Source organism: Falco cherrug, chromosome 5, assembly GCF_023634085.1.
Source record: "Falco cherrug isolate bFalChe1 chromosome 5, bFalChe1.pri, whole genome shotgun sequence".
NCBI classification, from domain to species: domain Eukaryota; kingdom Metazoa; phylum Chordata; class Aves; order Falconiformes; family Falconidae; genus Falco; species Falco cherrug.
Genome location: NC_073701.1, coordinates 18,326,726 through 18,348,831, shown reverse-complemented (window position 1 = coordinate 18,348,831; position 22,106 = coordinate 18,326,726). Strand labels below are relative to the sequence as shown.

The 22,106-nt window shown below is 39.1% G+C and overlaps 1 protein-coding gene across 18 annotated transcripts in view; it reads left to right on the top strand.

The window, feature by feature from the left end:
- Positions 1–10,345: 10,345 nt before the first annotated feature.
- Positions 10,346–22,106, top strand: part of C2CD5 (C2 calcium dependent domain containing 5) — a 67,369-nt gene continuing 55,608 nt past the window's right edge. For 12 of the 18 annotated variants that reach the window (XM_055711413.1, XM_055711412.1, XM_055711409.1 and 9 more), the window contains exons 1-5: positions 10,348–10,552; positions 14,573–14,659; positions 16,535–16,706; positions 18,984–19,079; positions 19,609–19,764. In XM_055711413.1, the coding sequence (XP_055567388.1) occupies positions 10,463–10,552; positions 14,573–14,659; positions 16,535–16,706; positions 18,984–19,079; positions 19,609–19,764 (601 nt within the window). In that variant the 5' untranslated portion in view covers positions 10,348–10,462. Of the gene's footprint in view, positions 10,553–10,959; positions 11,091–14,572; positions 14,660–15,766; positions 15,857–16,534; positions 16,707–18,983; positions 19,080–19,608; positions 19,765–22,106 lie in introns of those variants that run through there. The other 6 variants (XM_055711423.1, XM_055711408.1, XM_055711416.1 and 3 more) reach the window with 5 other exon arrangements.

Here is a 22,106-nt window from a genome sequence, read left to right as displayed (position 1 = left end):
TCAAGCACTGAAACTTACATAGGGCATTGAGATAATCTCTGGCATAAATGAAAAATCACTGGAAAGGAAGGCCACAAATATGATACTACAGATGACAGCAGTTAACTCTTTGGATTCAGGTGTGTGTGAATTAGCCCTTCAAAAATTCAAGGCCTTGTCTTCATGCAGATCACAGCTATGCTTTGGAACAAATTCTTGACCTTTGCAAAAATTACACCGAGGCTTGTCTTTGCAAACTGATTATGTCAGTCTTTCTTGCCTTTCTTTGGTGGAGGGTTCAGGAGTCACAACAATAAAATCAGGAAAACCAGTAGGTTTTCATACTGTTGAAAGTAATTTGTGAGACATCTCAGGACTGGGAGCGTAAAATTACAACACAAATTTAGTGAACATGTCTAAAAACGAGGATGGTTGTACTGGCATATTCTTATTTCTCCTTGCTTCTTTCAGACTGTTAAAATTAGCCAAGGCAGCTATGTTCTTAGTCCTTACATTTAGTAATAGCAAGATAGCAGGGATCTATCTTACTCCAAGAGCCTAAGTTGTAGGATACAGCTTTTATGGATCAGCAATCCCATACTTGTGCACATGAAAACTCTTCTCAGCTACTGTAGAGGGGAATTTTTTGTTACTCTATAAAAATACAGTAGTATGTCTCCTTATTTTGTGTTAAACATTAATTTATTTTAAATTTTAGCAGAATTCTTCCAGCCACTAGATGTTTTGGTGGTAACTAGTAGCCTACTCGTTTTAACTTCCAACTTTTACAGCATACCCTTGTCAGGGCACTGAATACACAAACACAGTTAGACCAGGTCCGATTGGTCTTACCAGCCTGTATCTGGCTTCCTCCATCAATTCTCCTTTGCAATCCCTTCAACCCCTCTCCTCCGTCTTTTAGCTGTCAGCATCCAAGACAAGTAGTAATATGCCACAACTATATAGCTTCTATAAATATAGAAAACAAGTGAGTGGTGAGAAAATTCTCACCAGTGGCCTCTGCAGCTTCTGCCCCCTGTCCTGAGCAAGGAGCTGGACATAGGCTCAGGTCCCTGCCCTTGCTCCTTCCTTAGTCCTTGCCCAAGAGCTCTGGTGGGTTGGCTGCGTCCAGCCTTGCAGGTCACAGCCTTGCCTGGCTACCATATCTTGACTTTGAACCTGCCTTGTTACTATAGACCTGATTGCTAACTACCAGGCTAACTCCATTACCATCACTGGACCAGCTCAGTTCTTGTTTGGGTGCTGTAGGACAGTGTCCTGGGGGGTGATGGCATTGCCCCTGCCTGATACCACCTTTAGCTCCTGGCTTGCCTAATTAAGATCTGTATTTAACTTTCACGCGCTGGAAGATGCTCAGTCATTTTACAGAATTATAACGTATAATTTAGCAATGTATTTAGCATATATTTCTCAAGTTGTGCTGTTCATAATAATCTTTGCTAATAAAATCAAAGCAGTACCTCCCTCAGCTGCTATCAAGACAGTCCAAGGTGACGATCGTAATTCTCCTGTACATAAAAGCAAAGCAAAGCAGAACAAGCCTGATGAATGAGAATTTTTATACTTTGAAGGCAGTTTGAAGACACTGTCCTCATATTTCAAAAGCCCTATAAATTGCCATTAACAGGGTCAAATGCGGCATTGAACACAACTCTGTCAGGAATGAATTAAGATAGTATTCAATAAGCACAAGATGACAGGATTCTACTTTAGTTAGCCAAGTTTTACTCTACAAGTAAGAGTTTTTACTGAAGAAGTAAGGTGGTAAGTACTGAATATAAGGAGTTTGTTTCAATGGCTGGTAATCAAGAGAGTGAACTGGATTAATTCCAGTTGGATAATAAAGCATGGGTCAGTATTGAGACTATTCATCTTCTCTCCTTCCCACCATATATAATTCAGTTATATGAATCCATGGCTATACAGAAATTGGGATTCTTTTTTTTTTTTTTTAATGTGCTTTGTGGGGCTTCAGTTATCCCGCAGGTCTTGAACTTTTATGCTTTCTCTGAATCGCTATTTCCTTCTTACCTCAGATGGGATTCAGGAATGCATTCTGGAATCGTGATATTAGAAAAAGATTTGCTTTGTTAGAAGTTGTCATCTTGATTGTTCAGACCCCATCAGCCACAAGTGTAAGACGTCTCTTTTATACTTTACACTTCTGTGTGGCTTCTCACACAGCATAAAATTTTATCACCAAACTCCCTAGTGCAGCACCTCAAATCCTGTAGCAGAACTCTCTTGCCACACCACACCACGGACATTCTCAGTAGAAAACACAGAATGAACTTGGGCTGGCGCTCTCTGCCCACCCGTTTCCCTGAGGGCTCTAGATAAGAACAGGACAGTTTCTTCTATTTGTTCACCTTTTTCCCCCATCACAGTGCAATGGAAGGAGAGTTTTTCTAATCTAGTTTGTGAAGTTCTTTGATAGCAATCACAGTTCCCTGACTTTATTCACATGATCTGCCATGAGCACTTTGCTAAGCTGAGCTTGACTGACATGTCCTGCAGCAGTAGCACATCCTTTTCACAAGCTGAATGGTGAAAGTGAATTATATCACTTTAGGTTTACAGTTTAAGCTTCTAACTTTACCAGCCTGAGCTAAGAGCCTAGTTTTTCTGCTTCCTGTGCACAGAGGGAGGAGACAGAACTCAGACCATGAACCTCTTCTGTCTCCTTTGGCTTGGCATGACAATTAAACCATTAAAATAAACAATGTGAACCCCTCTGTATCAGATGTTTTGACAGCAAATGAGTATCACTGTGTAGATACAAGCCTTTTGTAAGAAGCTGAATGTAAGGCATTACATGCTGCTGAAAAACAGAACTAATTGGTTTACTTCATTAATGTGTTTTTATTTTTTATATATTAAAATGTTAATATTTAATAACCCACATCATGTCTCTTCCAAATGGAACACAAGAAGCAAAAGCATCACATGGTTATTAAGAACTGCATTCACTCCATGTTCTAGAATACAAAGATTTATTGTTTTGATTGTAATCCAATGTAATCTCTTTAATGCACCAGGAAATAACTTGCATATCTTGTGAAGGATCTTGAAGACTACTCTATAGATAGTTTATGCAGAGTTACTATACTTAAAAGTATCTCCCTCGAGACACAGACTGACTTGCTGAGCAGTAAGTACAATTGCTGCCTGTGCAATAGCTGTTGATGAAACAAACTACAAGAACCATATCTTTAATAAGCATTAACCTACTTCAAGATTCCAGGATCATAATTTTTGATCCTGACAGCAATTTCAATATATTAATACACCCATTCATTAGCATTTCAATTTCTGGGAATGGGACCTAAATAAATGATTTGTTACATTTATACAGGAAAAAGGAAGACAAAATACCAACAGTGTTAAGCAAAATACAGTAACAAGCAAATATAACTATTTTAATAACCGTGGAAATTTAGCACGATTACAATCACAGTTAAGTATTTCATTTCTTTGTCACAAGAGCGGCAGCAAAGTTGTTGAAAGTTGTCACTGAAGGACTAATCTTCTAATTATGTAAATACTGCTGCTGACAATTACATTTAATTACATTATTAACTAAGTGTTGACTAATTAACTAGGGCTTGTAAACATGAACTCTGAATAGCTACTATTATCGTACTGCTTGTAACTAAGTATCTTTGCTAGACCATGGGCATGCAGCATTCTGCTGCAATCTCTGTGAACTGATATCCCAATTATGCCACTGCCACTCATTGCGCATAAAATGCAGTCATACGCAATGTTATTTCCCTCACAGAACTGTAAGAAAGATAGATGATATCCAATTACCAGCTGAGATGACGACATCAAATCCATTTGAGTCCCCTAGTATGTAACTGCATACATTCCCATGTCAGTGAATATTTATTTTATCCAATTTAAGTCTATATGGAAATTGAGACCTTCATATAGCAGTAATAGCATGAAATGGAATATTTTGATGGCTCTCCATTCTTACAAACCACTTGATGTGGACCAAATCCTAAACTGCTGAAGTCAACTGAAGATTGACTTGAGTACATTGTCGAAAAGATGTCACATTCAAAAGAATATTAAGTGTTGGGATCTCATTTCCAAAAGGAAGTATTTTCATTTGATATCCAGGAAACAGGTGTACATAAACAATTCAGAAAAACAATTTTAGGACTAAGAAATACTAGGATTTATTGTTACCCTCTTAATGCAAGTCGAGAATAATTCTTCACTTCTGTTTTTCCTCAAAGGACAACCAGGTATTATTCAATTCACTAGATCTGCATGGGAATAATATTTTAGAGTATCATTAGAATTAAAGAGTTTTAATTGCAGAAGCTTTTTTCCCCCCCCCATACATATTAAAGGATATTAGAACATTTATCTGATCTGACTATCCGGCGTATCACCAGCACAGTATTTGAATTACCAGACAAGCCTACTTCAAAAATTACTTCCAAGATACTGTCTCCAAATTAGTTCTGTATTCTGTTCCTATGTAATATAAAAGAATAGAGTATATGATCATCTTATCACCAGTGTCAGCTCAGTTTACTTCCGTTGGCCTGGGAATGGCTTTGAATAGATTCAGGACAAAAGTAAACCACCCATGTACACCATTACTCATATCACATACTTTAATGCCATCAGGGAAAAATCACTTACTACAATCACCTTATTTTTACCCAATAGTTACAGCATCAAGATGAAAGAGTGTTGAGTGATGCAGTTTTAGACAAAATAGTATAAAGTCAGTAGAACTGAACCTGTAAGATCCTCCCCAAGTAACTGAGTCAAAAAGAACCTTTTGTCTCAAGTACTAGGTAGCCACCACTTCTTTACTGCCTTCACAGCCTCTTTCTGCATCTTCCTCTAGGCTCAGCCTCCATCAGCTTTGTGTGTATAACCAGAGGGTCAGAGCTGCCTGGTGGCAATCCTGGAGGACGGCAGCCTGCCCATGGTTATCCTCCTGCTTCTTGTTGGGCATATTCTTTTTTGTTCTCATTCATAAGTCAGCAAAAAAAATGCAGTCTCAGTGATGGAACTACAGATTCTAAGTTCTCCCAATGAGTAACAATTACAGGCAATTAAAAAATGCTTTGATAACTTGCTCAATGATAACTCACATTTTCATTAGTCACATTTTGAGTTTTAATCTGTCTTGCTCACACTTCTATCCTTATCATGCTTGCCATATTACAGACCCTTATGGCAACAGGAATTTGTTCATATAGATAATAATAGACACTAATACTGCTCACAATCTCCTGTTTAAACAGGCTAACTACAGTGAGCTCCTCCAGCATAAATCAGAAACATCAGTAATGAAGCCTTGCTCACCCCAGGAGTTCATAATAAAACCCATCTTTTCATTTCAGTGAGTGTTTCACCTTACTGATTTTATTGAGACAGGATTTGACTCTGTATCTTTTAATCTAATGAGAAGGGTTAGGGGTTGCAATGCCACATCAAATACATACATAAATAGTAGTGATCAGGATTGTGCCCATCTAAATTGTATTGGGCACAGAGCATAGCACACATTCAGAGCGGAAGTAAGGGTTAGGGTTTTTTTCCCTTTTTTCCCCTGGGATGCAGGGGTCCTTTACTAAGGACATATCTATCCACGTATCTATAACTCACTCTGGATATAGGACCCCTCTGTGCACTATTGAAAATATTTTTGGATTGATGTCCTGCAGATTTCAGTCAGATCACTTTGAAACATGTAGTTTTACAAAGAAATACTGGGACTGTTCCAGAAACCAAAAACTGACACTGCAGAGCTTTCTTTGTTGGTAATAGTTGACAAAGACTCCTGTTTCAAAGACTACTCATCACAATAAATGCAGCAGAAATGGAGCCAGTATCTTCTGTGAGTGCTAATAAGCAAAAACAGATATAAAGTCTCTTCAGTGTGTTTCAACAAACTAAAAAAAATCCCAAACTTTTATTCATTTTTGTTCAAATCAGCTCAAGGCAATATAATCAATAAAGCACTTTTCCCTGTAGTTAAGACACAGCCCACCACATCTCAGGTCATGCTGTAACCTGAGGAAAACCTACACCTTCCAATCTGTATCTTGAAGGTGGCTAGTAAATCTACCCTAAAGCGATGGGTCAGCAGGTTGAAGTTCTGGGGAAAACATTTTCTCTGGAGTATCAGTTGCTAAGAGGGTTCCACACCCGTGTCCATTACAAAGGAAATATCTCTTTGTTGGAAATCCAAGCATACACTGAGCTAGCAGTTCGGCAGGAAACAAAACACAAAACAAAATCCTACCACAACCAGGAAAGAAGGGATACATGAAACTTCACATTTAGATGTTAAAATCTACCAGCTTCCCCACCTAAACCTCTCCTATTTCTGTCACTCACTGTTCCACACAAGATGACTTTGATACTATAATGAGAAATATTCTTGGTCTGTATAGTTGGGTTACAAAGCCACTTAATACATGACAGTAACTGCTCAAATGAGATAATGCTGTTCTTTAAGTATATCATACTTGTTATCTCGCTGAAACACGACTTCTATTGTCAAGACCTGCTAAAACATCATTTTTAAGCACTAATGTCTCAGCAAAATACAAAATGGATTATGAAGTGCAGACAGATATCAGAAAATACACCTCAACATTTTCTGTGGACTTCTGGCATGCACATTACTGAGAAAGTACATACTATAGCTTTAGTTTCAAGTATTATCTATTATGTTGAATATAGTTTGCCTAAAAGAGAGGGAAATCCAATGCTGTTTTAGATGCCTCAAACAGTTTGTATATTCTAGGGCTCTGACTAAACTTTCAGCTGAGTCCCTTCTACCTGTCACTTTCCCTAAATCCCTGCTGGCCCCAGAGAAATGGACTACTACTGACATGAAGTGTGTTAAGTAACATGCTAATTCATGGAAAGACAGGTCTCATTATGCCAGTAAAGAAAGTCCTCAGCCATGCATTAAATCACGTGTAATTGATCCTTCCAGTTATCTAAGAAACAGATTTAAACTGGTTCTCCAAAACAGGTGTTCTAATTTCTAGTTCTTTGACTACTAACATATTCCAATGAAAAGCTAGATCCTTAAACAGATTTTTTTTTGAAAAAGAAATGTGTATTTCATTAATCCCTGTATTTCACAATCCCAGAGAGAAGATGATGTTCACTAAGCAACACTGGCAAACCTTCCCTGGAATTTTATTTCCTGTTTGAGACACAACCCTTTAAGATAAATCAATTTTAAAAAAGCTAGATGGTAAGTCCATTTTAAAAAACCCATCAGAAAGAAGAAACAATTCTTCCTTCTTTCTCATAATGTAAGAGATAGGACTTCACAAGTGAAATCAGTTTGTAAATTCAAAATAAAAAGAAGATAAATTTTCCTAAAAAAAGGTCGTTAACCTGTTGATCCTATCGGCCCAGATGCTAAAAATTAAACAACAAAAAAAGATTACCTAAAAGAATATGTACCAGTTACCAGTCCAATCCAGTAGGAGTCTTCTAATATTTCTAAAGGGATCATCTGCTCACCAAGTTCAGCGGATAAGGCAAGATTTGTATTTCATCACACACCACCCCCACCCCCCCCAAGTTTTTAACTTTAGAAAAATCTTTTTTAAAACTTTGAGAGTAGTAAGTACCGAGGTAGATTATCTGGGAAGATTAGAGAGGTCTTTAAGAATCAGGAGTGCTGCAAGTTTACAAGAACCTACTTGGAAGAGCTTACTATATTAGATATTCTTTTAAACGTTTCCCTTTCAGCAAGCATCTGGTAGAATAATGCTTGCATTGTTTCAGGATTGCCCCAGATTGTAGCTATTGCATGTAACAAAGCAGTACATTTAGCCAGGTATTCACTGCATCAACTGGCCATTAGTCAGGCAAATTGTCCAATCGTCGATGATTAAGAAAGGGCTCCAGAGTTTTGTGTGGTGTGTTCAGTAGCTAAAGAAGGGTTTAGGAAGACCTTAACACCACAAAGATGTTTTGTGGAGCCACCTACCCATCTCTAAAGAGATGGAACTAAACTACATTTGTATCTTTTTGCTTGTAACATATAAGGCAGTTCCAATCTTGTGTTCAATGGTCTAGAATGTCCTCTTCAAAATTATAAATTTTTCCCCAAGAATTCATGTCCTGACAAGCTGAAAAAAAATTTCTCTGTATCACAAGGCATGCTGTAAAATCACAGTGATCACACAGTTTCCTAATAATTGTTATATTGTAATTTAGCTAGCAAAAGCAGCAAAGAAACACGCTGCCAGAAGAAAGAACATATGACAAAATTTACATTGTTTTTACTTGTTTGCAGTCAAGAACTTACTTTATACTCCCTAAATCTTGGGCTATAAAGCACTATGTGACCAATTAATGAAGTCCAACCAAGGCTGTATCTAACACGGGCAACAGAGAATGTATTTTTTTGTAGTCTTGTCTTCTGCTGGTAGTTTTCCACTCTTAACAGGGAAGTTAAGACACAGAAATGACTATGTTAACAAGTAACACAGTGGATTAATGGCCCATCTTTAGGGTGAAACGGTTGAGAACCTAGCATATTTCATATGCTATTCAGGGGGTTTAATTTCACACTAGCTTTAACTTGCTGTGACAGCCCAGATGTGCTTAAATAGCTAGAATGTATTTGGGGTATTGCTAGCTTATGCTTTTCAGTTCAGTTTTATCCAAATGAAATAATCAGTTTGCATCCTCTGTAACTACTAGATTAAGTGAGCCAAAATAATATTTAAGCAGGTGAGATCAGGATATTCCATTCAAAAAGCACATTTCTGGTCTCAAATAAACCCCTAACATTAGTTGGGTGTTTTCTGGTTTTGATGCCCCTTCCGGGTCTTTGCTTTTTACTGCTATCTTGCCTTGGGAGCAGTCTCATTCCAGTACTCCACCCAGGAATGCATGAGGAAGAAACATGCATCTAGCCTGTTTGTAATTTACTCTGATGTGATGAACACCAGCATTTTTCTTGCTCCAAACTGCAAAACAAGCTAGAGAGGAAGTGCTGTAGTAGCAAGACTAAATGCAGCTAGCTGGAGGACAGACAGGCAAGGTCTTCAATACGTTGATTTGCTATGCCACACACTACTGTTTTTCATTCATATGGCTTGTGTTTGCAGTATCACATTCCAGCCCGTAACATTATTTAGTCTTTTTGTAAGATTAGAAAGAAGGAAAAATAATCCACCCAGATCTACTATTTGGCTCAACACCTGGGGACCGCTTAATCAAAACAAAAGGGTTCTTTTATATTCCGGTTCACAGCCACACCGGTGGTACAACAGAGGACCCACAGGGTCTCACACAACCTGGTTTCCTACGCCCACCCTCGCCCCCGCAGCCGCCCCGCCGGCCAGCCCGCTCCCCGGCTCGCCCCAAGCCTCCGCAGCACTACTGCCGAACAAAGGGCTTTTCAGGCATCAAAAAGTCAAAACCTGGCTACAAGAACTGTATCAAATCCTATTTCTGATAACTAAATTCCATTTAATCTATTCATAATCCCTCAAACACTGCAAATATTTGTCTTTAAGAAAAAACCCCCACCCAAACCCACGGTGTTTGCTTGAAATAGTTTAAAGGACTCTCCCGCTAAATGCCGGAGGAGGAACGTTATGTCCCACGACCCCCCTCCCCCCCCCACTTCCACGAGCCCTCAAGCCCGAGAGCGCACCGAGTCCTTCCCGGGGGCAGCCGGACGCGAAGCGGGCCGGAGCCACCGGGAGCCGCGGACAGGGCGCCCGGAGCAGGCCGCACCCGCGGCGGGGCCTCCGCAGCGGCTGGGGACGCTGAGGGGCCCAGCCCGACACGCGGCCCCGGGCCCCACGGAACCGCAGGCACAAGGCTGAACGCGGCGACAGCCGCGACGCAGCCCCGGCCCGGCCGCGAGAGGCTGCAGGCGGCCTCAACCCAGCCCGTCCCGTCCCACGGCCAGCCTGGGCCGCCCGCGGTAGCCACGGCTGTCCCGGGCATCGATGACTCGGCGCTTAAGCGCCCTGACTTCCCTCGGACTCGCAACCACGGCGCTAGCACGGAACCCATGGAGGAGCCGGCGCCCGACTCCCACCGGCGTCCCCGTGCCCGCGGCGCCATCTTGGCGTAAGAGCGCGGCGATACCGCCTGGGCGAGTGACGCGCCGAGGCGTCCCCGGGCCTGGCCACCGGCGGGAGAGGACACAGAGCCGCCCGCTCTGTCGGCCTCTTACGGTAACGACCCAGCAAGCAGCGCATGCGCCCGGCTGCCGTTCCCTCCCCGCCGCGTTGCGTCACGGCGCCGGGTTCGGGCAGCGGCGCCGGGCATGGGCGGGCAGCCGCAGACCGTTGCTCGCCGTGGCGCATGCGCGTCCGCTGCCCCCCGCCGCCAGCCCCCCCCCCCCCCGATCTGTGCCGTGCCGTGCCGTGCCGGTCCATGGGACACGCGCTGTTGTTTTCTCCCTGCAGCCGGGGGGAGGCGGAGGAAGATGCCGGGGAAGTTGAAGGTCAAAATCGTGGCAGGGCGCCATTTGCCGGTGATGGACCGCGCCAGTGACCTGACCGACGCCTTTGTGGAGGTTTGCGGGAGGGGGGGGCGGGCGGGCTCGCGCCGCGGGCCCACGTACCTGCCCGCCGCCCGCGCGGCTGCGGCACTTGCCGGGCCCCGCCGCGGCGCCCCCGGGAGCGGGGGAGGGGGTGGGTGCCGCGGGGCGCCCCGTGCTGGCCGGGCTCGCCGCGGTGACAGGTGCCGCCGCGGTCACGGCCGCGGAGCGCCGGGGCGCTGCTTGGGACGCTGCTGCCGCGGCGGCTCCGCCCTGGGGCGCGTTTGGCGGCCCCGGCCTCGGCCTGAGGGCGGCTCCTCGGCCGCGCCCTGCGGCGGGGGGGGGCAGCCCCGCCCGGGGGGCTGCGGAACGGCAGGCAGCGCCCCGGGCCCCGCAGCGCGGGGGTGTCTATAAAGCAGTTGCTGGTGCGCCCAGGCCTTTTAGCTGACAGCCGACCAGGGCTGGGATGGCACTTCAGCAGCGTTCCGTTCTTTCTCAGCCTGCCTTGGCTGGAAGTTGTTAATGAGTGACCCTTGTTGGTGTGACAGCCAAATGGAACCCGTCTCAGGATTCGGTAGGCGTCTTGTAAACAGGCTGGAGAAGTGGTAAAAGCGTGTTTAAGTCATTAGCATCTCTCAATATATGAAGTGTAGAGTGCTTGTACAGGCTTTACTTTTAAGGCAAATATTAATTTTCCTATTTAAAGCATTGGAAATATGATATTTTCAGAGGATCCTTTATTGCACAAATACTGAATATCATTTGCCTGTTTAAATCACTTAATTGCACCAAGAGTACCTAACCTCACCCTTCTTTACAGTCTTAGAGTTAGCAGGCAATATCTAGGGCATTTTTTAGGAAGGGATTGTAGAATAAGTTGATGTGATCCTTCTCTTTTGTGATTCATTATTTCCAATATGAATAACTTAAAGACTTTCAGAAATGTTCAACAGATTCAGAAATCATACTCTTAGAAGAAGCAAAGAGGTGTTTAAAAATGGCGTGCTATGTAAATGCATGCTCAAAAAAATGTTGAGCATCAAAAGAGATGCTCAGCTACTAACAGTAATTGAGGTTGGCACAATAGTGGAATTTAGGAAAACAGACCATCTTTCTGGAACTGTATAAATTGAAAAGTCTGGTAATACTGGTATAAAAAAAGATTTGGGGTATGTAAGTCCTGTTTGGTGGGGTCATCTTCATTTGGTGCATAAAATATACGACTGACATAAGACAGACACTAAGCACATAGCTTAGGGGGACAGTAAATTGGTAATAAAGTGAAAATGTATTTCTCGCATGCCTTTTAACGGAGCCGAAATAGTACACAGTTCTGTTTTATTACATGAATGACTGTCATTTAACTTAATATTTCAGTGTTGGGTTTCAAATGTTTCATCAGTTTTTAATTTATAAAGACTTCTCTTGTAATTCTAAATTTGATTAATAGGCAGCCTACAACAAGTCTGATGTGTGCAACTAGGGGACAGAAAAAATAGGAATAGGAAATACAGTTCTCTTGAGTTTCATTTGGCCTGTTCTTATGCTTTCAGATCTCTTGTTGGTCTGTTGTTGTCAACGCTGCTCCATATGTGCCAGCCCTACTGCCTGAAAAGCTGTGTAGCAAAACAGATTGCGAAATTCATCTAGTTAAAGACTAGCTTAGCAAAAAAGGGAAACTTAATTTTTTTCAGAAAGATCTGTTTGCTTATCTGGGTTAATGTGCAATTTCATGAATGTCTTGGCACAAAGAAAGCTAAAGAAATGTGTAGATGGGGCCTGCTATTTAGACAGGACTGTTATTTAGGCTCTGGGAACTACCCTTTCCACATGTGGAGTAGGCAAAGCAGCAGGTGAGATTTATCTCAAAATAAATTGAGCTTGAAACAGTTATTTTCTGTGAAAAACTGGTGAAAACATTTACAAAACGTTTTCACTTAAATAAAATTGAAAAGCAGAAGTAATGTAAAGGTACTACTTAATTAGTAGCCTTTAATTTCCTTGTTAAATGTTCTAATATAAATCTGGCATTGGAAAAGAAAATGAGAAAAGCTTTAGAGCTCTTACTTGGCTCAGGTTATGCATGACTTGGACATAGCCAGCATGTGTGATCTGGAGCAAATTAACACATTTTTTTCTGTAATTGTGCTTCTAAATTTGTACAGCGGACAGCAGCGTAGTGCTTGATTATCTCTACTAGCTTTAATGAACTAGCTTGGCTACTGAAGTTCAGTTATAGCTGCCTGGGGCTCCAGGGGAACTAATTTACTCCCCAGATAACATGTAAAAATAGGTTGGGTGGAGCTCTGGGCTGTTCCATCTTGGCAGCTTCTGGTATATAAGGTAGCTCAGTTGAAACTCGTGTCAAGTTTATTATACTGCTTTGTGTGATGACAACACATTCTGAGTGGCAGTGCTGTTAGTTTTCTGTATGCACATAGGCTGCCTCCACCTTTTGATAGGTAGATGTATTTTTTACAGTAAGATTGCTTAATCCTGTGTTTTCATACCACTCTGGCTTTTAACTTTTAAGCTTATTTTGGAGTAACTTCTCTTCAAAAAAGATTACTGTTCATTGAATCAAATAGGAGACCCCACCGTTTTTTTCTTTTTCTTTCTTTGGTCACAAATGCTGTAAAGAGTTCTCTTAACTGAGGTACTATGGTTGTATATACAGAGCTCAGTGGGAACTCGTAGTCCAGTTTTGCAGTGCTTTAGGCTTTTTCAATTAATTGAGTGTACTTAAGCAAGTGCAGAATCTCTTTAGAGTTGCACTATGCACCTGTGCAAAGTAATCACCATATTACTGAAATGTATAAAATGTTTATACTTTCTTGAGCAAAAGTGTTTTAAAATTGCTATACAGTTTTCAAAAGGTAAGCCTAAATTTAGTCTCTAAAATCCATTTAGACTTTTAAAAAGAAAATGTCATTCAGAAGGCACAGTTATCTTTAACTGCAGTGTTTCCTCAATATCAGCACACTCTTTATTGTCTTCATTCATCTTGAATGAATTCAAAAACACTGCGTATTTGTAAGTACCATCAGATACTTGCTATTAGTTGAAGTACTAATCATTTTGAGAGGCAACATTCAGAGAACTACAAGTGTTTGTAAATGGTTTGGAATAAAAGCTGCAGTGAAATAAAGGCTCTTGCATTGCGCAGCATGGTTTCTTGATATATGGAGCATCACAAAAATTCAATTTCACTTTATAAAAAAACAAACAAAACCAAAAGAACAAACAAACCACAAATGGGGTTGTCCTGAAATAGACTGCTATGAAGACCAGATGGAAATTCCTGAAATAGGCTATTATGTGGTTGACGGTGTGTTAATCAGTAGAAGTATGGAGAATATTTAATCTTCAGTAACTGGAGGATATAAGGATATATGTAGATGCATGCATATATGTAGTCCCTCTGACCTTTTTGCCTGTATGCTTTATGGAGTTTTTTATATTTTAAGAAAGGAATAGAAAGTTGTAAGGTGTTTCCCCCTTGCTGCTCTAAATTTACTGATAAGTGTTCAGCGTATTAAGATTGCAGTTAATGGAGATGGTGTCAGTCATTTTCTGGTGTATATCTGGGGTGATTTCTTAAATTTAAGAAATAAATTTGCTAACTTTACCATTTATTTCTATATTTCTTTTATAAATTGTCAATATAGCTGATTTAGAAACTCGAGAGAGAACAGTAATAGGGCAAACTATCAATATTTAGATAGAATACTTGTGCTTACAGTATTTCTAAACAGAAGGCAAGGAAGTTATACCAGGTGACTTTGAATAGCCAATATAAGTGATATTTTTACTCTCATCTGATTGAAAAGGAAAAGAAACGATTTTAATAGTGGGAGAGGTTTATTGGAAGTGGTGTTGATACATGGGAAGTTACTTACTGATATATGTGAATCGATTAACAAAGCCACTCAGTGAAAAAGACTTGTTGATACTATTGAAATACGTATTTGAAATTTTTGGCATGTGTAGATTTAATTATTTTCTAGATTTCTTTATTCATATTTGTTATTAATAGTTGAATGCTTGTATTTTTAGGTAAAGTTTGGAAATACAACATTTAAGACAGATGTGTATCCCAAATCACTTAATCCTCAGTGGAATTCTGAGTGGTTTAAATTTGAAGTAAGTATTTTTCAAGAGTTTGCCTGTATCCATATAGATGCTCTGATTTAGATGCCCTTAATGAAATAATTTCATTTCAGGCAGAAAATAAGTTTTGAGGAGTGAAGTGTATTTCTCTTTAAATACACATGAAGCCTTTTCAGCAAACCTGTATACAGTAAGACCTTGTTTGCTAAAGGTGTCTCATTGGCTTTTTAGAACTGTTTGTAAAGATAAAAGCTTGCCAGATTGGATCCAACTCCAGTGTTAATCTGGGTAATACTAAAAAAGACAAAACAGGTGGAAGTGGGGGGAAAACAGCATTATGGATTAGGCTTTCAGATATCAGTATGGGTATGCTAATATATTTTTAATGGGTTAATTTTGAGTAAGAAAGTTAATAGATATTTGAAATGTTATTTTGGGTTGCAAAAACAATGCACTTGATGAAGAAAATGGAGAATTCCTATGAGAAAATTACAAAATAAAGAGCTTGGACAGCAATTATTGGACAATTTCTTTTCCATTTCCTTATGTAATAATGAGGGCACTCAGCATTTTCCTGTAATTACTTACTGCTTTCTAGGATCCAATTCAGTGTTGTCCTTTGACATTTTGCCCTGAACAAGTACCTCATTTTTCTTTTGGTTTTGTTACTACAGCTTTTTTTTTTACTTAAAAAAGAAGTATGTAATGATGTTCAGAATGAATTAATTGTTAAAACATTGGAATATTTAGTAGTGGTTTGTTTATAGTGTTCTAAGATAATATCACAATGTAAACATCATTGTAAATACATGTACATTTAATGAGTGATGTAATAGCTGGTAATGTTAGAAATATTTTAAAGCGAATAGTAAGGCTGGGCAGAATATTAACACGGAACGCTTGATTATGAGCATCTCCTAATCAGAAATCCATGTTGATTTAGAAAGTAGTACTGTGGTGTTGAAGTTCAGTTGGTTTTCTTTTTTTTTATCTTTCAGTTCCAGGGGTTGTTTTTTTTGGGGAGGGGGAGGAGTTGATCTGCGTGGACAGTTAACTCTGTTCATACAGAAGGAGTTTTTTTGACAATAACAGAACTCTCAAAATTTTATTTTTTTGCATGGAAAAATGGATTTGGGAAAGAAAAGAGCCAAACAACAACATTGGGGGGGAAAAAAAAAAAAGAAATTCCACATTTCAAAGAGTGGAAACACACTAACTGCTTAAGACATCGTAAGTGTGTGCGTGTGTGTGTACTTTGATGTTTTTGCAAGATCACATGTTATAATTCTGCAAACACTTTCAGGAGTCATCCCATTGCATTTAGCAAACCGGATTCTTGGTTTGTAATGTTCAACACAAAGAAATTGTAGATGTCTATCTATGTACATCTTAAATAGTTATTGCATTTATTTATGAAAGTGCATGTCTGAAATTACTGAATTTTTACAGTGGGTTGTATAAAATGTCTTGTCTTCTTTTAAGCCGTTGAGCAGTTTGGAAGGGTGAGAGCACCAGTAATCGTAACTTTAGAGTATAATAGTCCTCTGAGATGCTTTATCTTAAATTTTCATTTTTTTGTGAAAAGTGTGTATTGTGGAGGTGGGTAGACAACCTAGGGAATGTGACTTGAAACAAATTGTAGCATTTTAAAATGTGTGATCGCTGTAATTTTGCTTTTCTGTTTTTCTCCCAGTGATTACTCTCTGCTTCCAGAATCTCACCTGTCTGTGAAGGGTAAAATCAAAATAAGTGAATGTGTTGTTTCGATACAGAAAATCAAAATTATGGATTTATGTGTGTCAGGTCACCGTACATAATTACCTCTCCTATTTCTTTCATTTGTTTTTCAGCAGTGTGTCCCTGTATTTTTTTTAAATGCTCAGATTCCATGTTAATATTTGTTTCTAGGTAGATGATGAAGAGCTACAAGATGAACCTCTTCAGATCACCGTTCTTGATCATGATACCTACAGCGCTAATGATGCCATTGGCAAAGTGTACATAGATATTGATCCTTTGCTGTATAGTGAAGCAGCTACAGTTATTTCAGGATGGTTTCCAATTTATGATACCATCCATGGTAAGATTTGCTAATTTAAAAGTAAAGCAGTGTTGTTTGAGATGTAATCTGCTTCTTACAATCTTCATTTCTGTAAGCTGTCTTCAGAAATTTGTAATAATTTTAGCCTTGGGACCTAGGAAGCTGCTTTTCTGGCAGTTTTTTTCCTTATTTCTGGCATGAGAAAATTTCTGGCATAGTAGTTCAGGCTAGTGCTTGGCAGAACGCCTTCCACAGAGCTTGTGACAAGTGGAAAAAAATCTTCACATGATGTTTAAAATAGTTACTGTGAAATTTAGATTAAAAAAAAAGACCCAAACGTACTGTTCTTATTACCACCTGTTTACTAAAAGAATATACTTTTTTTGAAGTCAGTTGGGATGTGCCTTCCTAGGTTCTGGGATAAACTTCATTTGAGATGGAGGGACAGGGTGTGACATATCTTCAACATAAAATACAGGATGAAATTCCTTTTCACTGCGGAAGGTACTGTCAGTGCTAGGTAGATTTCATCCAAATGTCCAGAAGGTATGAGAAAATGAAGTTAATGATATTTTTGCCTTTGATTTTAATGAAACACAGCTTTGGTCCCAGAAGGTCGAGGTTAGTTTACAGGAATTAGCTTGCTGCTTGCGTACCTTACTGCAGAACATCTGTGTGGTTGTCATTACCACCCTTGTTCAGTATCCAGTATGCATTAAATGATCTAACTGTGTTAAAAGCTAATCATGAATTGTTGTATGGAAATAATTAATGGTATTTACTAGAAGATCGGCATAACTGATGAAAAGTATTTTTTTACATTTAAAACAGTTATACTGAAGGTGTTTTTTCTGAGAAATAATACATGTTTTCTTACCCTTTTATTCTAGTCCCATCTTTCTATTGTATGTTTTCTTTTGAAGTTAAATTAGGGAATACTTGTCTCAGGATGTGTACAACTTGCATGTCAGAGTTAGATTTTCTGTAATTTTCTAGATCTGTTATTATTTCACAGCTTTTTTTCTATTTAACTAAAATTAGAATTCTTATGTTTTCATGCTTATAGCAGTAGATTCTAATTATCTTGATCTTTGGCAAACATTAATTGGTGCTTCCTAAAAAAACCCACTGTTGTTTATAAATTTTTATTAAAAAATCTTTTGTTTTGCACCTCAACATGATTATCCAAGAAAATATATGGGCCTGAGGCATTTCCTGTTATAGTAACTGAAGATTTCTTTCTGTTGTGTTTTGGAAGATAGAATCTAGCTGACTATTGCAATAATGTCAGACTCAATTACAGATCTGATGTTTTTATTAGAGTGTCATATATTTAAGTGATAAACGCATCTGAAGATACTAGAGATCAGACTTACCAAGAATTTTAGTCCTCAATATGTCAGAACCTGTAATATGTGAAATGATTTTGTTACTGGATGGGGAAGAAGAAGAAAAAGCTCAGAATAGGGAAGTAGAAAAATAAAAAAATGGCTGTGTTGAGGAAATACTTCGTTATTAGTAAGGTTTAATTGAGGCCAAAAATTAAACTTTTGTCTAAAAAGTCTGTAATACCTTATTTTTTTATACATTTCTTCTCATAGTTAAAGTGTTTTATAGACATTTACTGTGCCACTTTGTGGTTCTAGAAAGAGCCATAAATTTTCTCATTGGGTTCAGCTTTGGAGACTAGCTTTACTGTGATTTTGAAAACATTTTAGGGAGAAAATTTAAAATCTTATTTGGTGTTGGTCAGAGCTTTTTGATGTGGACAGGACTCCAGTATCAAGACATCTGTATTCAAGTGAGTTTGGGAATATTTCTTCCACTTATCTGTTGGGACAGTCATGGTACTTAGATACTGATTTTATACCCTTCCTGCACTGATGGTACAGGGCAAAGGAGCAGAGAGACTGCAGCAGAGGCCACTGCAGTATCAGGCGGCTAATGGCTTCTCTTTTTCCCAATCCTGTCTTACGTCTGAAACCCTGTTCAGTGCAGCAGGTATTTGAGGACTGTTGCTTGCATAGCTTCAGCCTCAAAGGCTGAACTAGAAAATTCCTCTGAGACAGTGTCTCTGCAGCAGACCTGAGAGGCAAGGAAGTATCTTCCTGCTCCTCTGGCCTAGGCTAGAATTAACAGGTGAACTGCCAGTTGATCCGAGTGGCTCTAGCAGGGTTATAGTACATTCTTTGCAGAAAAACTAACTCATGGGTAGTAGAAAGTGCATTGATTACTAATAATAGGCAATAATTAATAGGGCTAGTTTTGTATTTGTTTGTGATACAGCTTCTCATTTTTCATGTCTTTTATTAATAGGTATACGCGGGGAGATCAATGTGGTGGTGAAGGTAGATCTCTTCAACGATTTAAACAGATTCAGGCAGTCATCCTGTGGAGTCAAATTTTTTTGCAGTAAGTAGAGGAAAAAAATTCATTTGAACAGAAAACTTCCCCTCCCTTCTTTCTTTCTTTCCCTATTCTGTCAGTTTCTCTTCTTTCACCAGCTCATTGTCTAAGGCCAGTGGAGATTACATTGAAGCCAGTAGTAAATGCAGGAAATTTAGTTTGTTTGTTTGTTTTTTTAATAATTTTTTGCTTTTCATATTTCAAAACAATGCAAATAAGTTATTCTCTGCTTTTCCTAAGTTGCATTTCAGTGCATATGTATATACTCACTGTGTTATTTTGGGTGTATATCCTGTTAAAGAAGCACAAAGTGGAAAGGTTTCATAATGGTATGTTGTAACTGATACACTGGACGGTTATTGGTGTTCCAGGGTCTCCCAGAACAAAACTGCTTGGATATGTCCACATTTTACAGAAAATAGTGTGGATTACTTTCTGGAATTGTTCATGTAACTGTTATGTGTAATTTCATGGGGTTTTTTGGAATTCTTGGCTCATAGACTGATGCCTTCCACTTTTGTATTTTTTTTAACAGCTACATCTATTCCTAAGTGTTACAGAGCAGTAATAATTCATGGATTTGTGGAAGAGCTTGTGGTTAATGAAGACCCAGAATACCAGTGGATAGACCGAATTCGTACACCAAGGGCATCGAATGAGGCTAGACAAAGACTTATTTCACTTATGTCAGGTATTAAACATGTAGACTGTAGTGGTTACTGCTGCTTTTAAAACTAGCATTTAAACAAGTGACTTGCTTAAGACAATATTGTATATGATTTTTGGTATTATGTTTATTTTTCAGTTCACAGTGTCTTCTGTTTCTGAAGGTTCTGTTGTCCTTACTGATGGCCAGTATGGCTGACTGTTTTGTTTTTTTCTTCTCCTTTGTGGTGAGGCCATGCTGCTGTCTAATTTGTTGGGTTTTTTTAGCAAGGTTAAAGAAACCTATGGAACATTCTCAAAGATGTTCTTAACCCATATGAAGAGTATTACTAGAATTTTGACGCAGTTAAAATATAAACTACTCCACCGTCTTTGAACTCTTTGAAGTATGTGAACAAATAGACACCATCTCAGATACAGTGTGTATTAACACTTATCTTACTCATCCCATCTTTTTGAAGTCAAGATTGGTTCATTGCTTCTCAAGCATACTTCTGTATTGTCTTGCCTCACTTCCGCAGGATGTACCTGCAGTTACTGAAGAGACCAGTGCTTAGAATCAGTTGATGTTTCCACTGTATCAAGTATCTTCACAGATAATTTTTTGCATTTGTTTTTTTGTATTACTGATGCTTATGAACAGCAGTTGTGAACTAAGATCCTCCTGTGTCAGTGCCAACAGAACAGAACAAAACACCCCTACTCTAGGACTTGCACACTAAGACGAGCCAATTGATAGAGGTGGACAATATTGAAAGTCTAAGGAATACAAAGAAATGATGAAAAATAGCCACTAGAATGATAGGGAGTGGTTTAAGTTCTCTAATGGGCTCTTAATATTGTCAGGTTTCTTATAGATACAGCTGTATTTTAAGGAAGATACTGAAAAAAAGTGAGTTGGTTTTTGCAAGCATGTATCTTTAGTAAGTGGGGCAACGTAAGAGAGATAATGGAGATGTTACTTGGTGTCTTTATTAGGAAAGCCGACACATTTTGAGGAAAAATGTGAAAAAACCAATATTGTCATAACTGACATGAATTCACTTTTAATGAAGTTTTTAATGTAGGTTCTGTGGTGTGTCAGTTTACAGGATTAATGTTTGCATATCTCTTGCCTTGCATAAATAGTGAAAGTGGATAAAGTAGCACATGTGCAAGTATTCTGCTACATTTTATTAATATTTTTATTCATGGCAGTGGTTAAGAGGCAAAAACTCAAAAGACCTCATAACAATACTGTTTCATGTCTCACATTGCCATCTTTGTTACTGTTGGCCACATCTAAAGAATCCTGAAGAAATCTGTAGCTTCTGAGAATGACCCAGGCTGTTTCATAGATCTCTGTCATACTTACTATGCGTTATAGATGGAAGAAAAGAATTCAGTCTCAACCTTGGCTTGAACGAAATCCATAGCAATTTTCACTCAGCTAGAAACTTTCGTACTCTACTTCAATCTTAGAGATTTTTCGAGACCAGTACAGGCATAATTTCAGCCTCTGTTAAGAATTTTGCAGTGGGATCCTGTTCTGGTAATATTAAGACCAAGCTTCTAGGAAGCAGTAGTGGTAATCTCATTCCACTTGATTTCATAGCATCATTGACATTGGGACTGTTGTGCTATCTTCTGTGACAGTGAGGCTTGTCAGTTTGTTAATGGAGAATTTTGGAAATATTTCATCAGAAGGGAGATGGCATTTCCCACCTAGTATTACCAAGGCTATCTAACTACATAGATCAATGAATTTACTTTTTTTAAAACATTCTGCTAAGTAAGCATCTATGGCAGACCACTGTCTTACAGTTACAGTCTTTCAGTCTTTGTCTGCAGCTAATACAAAAGAAGTGGCGGTCTTGTTTGCAGCGATTGTGTGGTATATTTGTTATGGTGTTCTGTTTATTTGGTGTTAAATTTTGTAGATGAGGCTGCCGTATTAAACAGTATTAATTTAAAAAGAGTGAGAAGTATGAATGAGGTTGAAACAAGCTTAAGTAAATTTGTAAATAAAAAAATTATAGGTGCTTATCCACGTGGATTTCAAAGATGTTGCATTGTTCTGAACTGGGTGAAGGAGTATTTAGAAACTTGACATGTGTTCCAGCACACACCTTGACCATATCTGCCCCCCCACCGCTGCCGCCAATTAAAAAAGGGAAAACCTAATGAAAAAAAAAACACCTGAGAAAAACATTTCTGAAATAACATGTTGTTTTGGCAATCAGATAGATTTGGAGTAAAAAGGAAAAAAAGCTGTGCAAATTACGAATATCACACTGTGTTACAGGAGACAGAGATTGTGACCAGCTGCTTGGCATAATATTGTAAAATTTGGATCTATTAAACTGTTTTACTGATGTGGTTGGCATT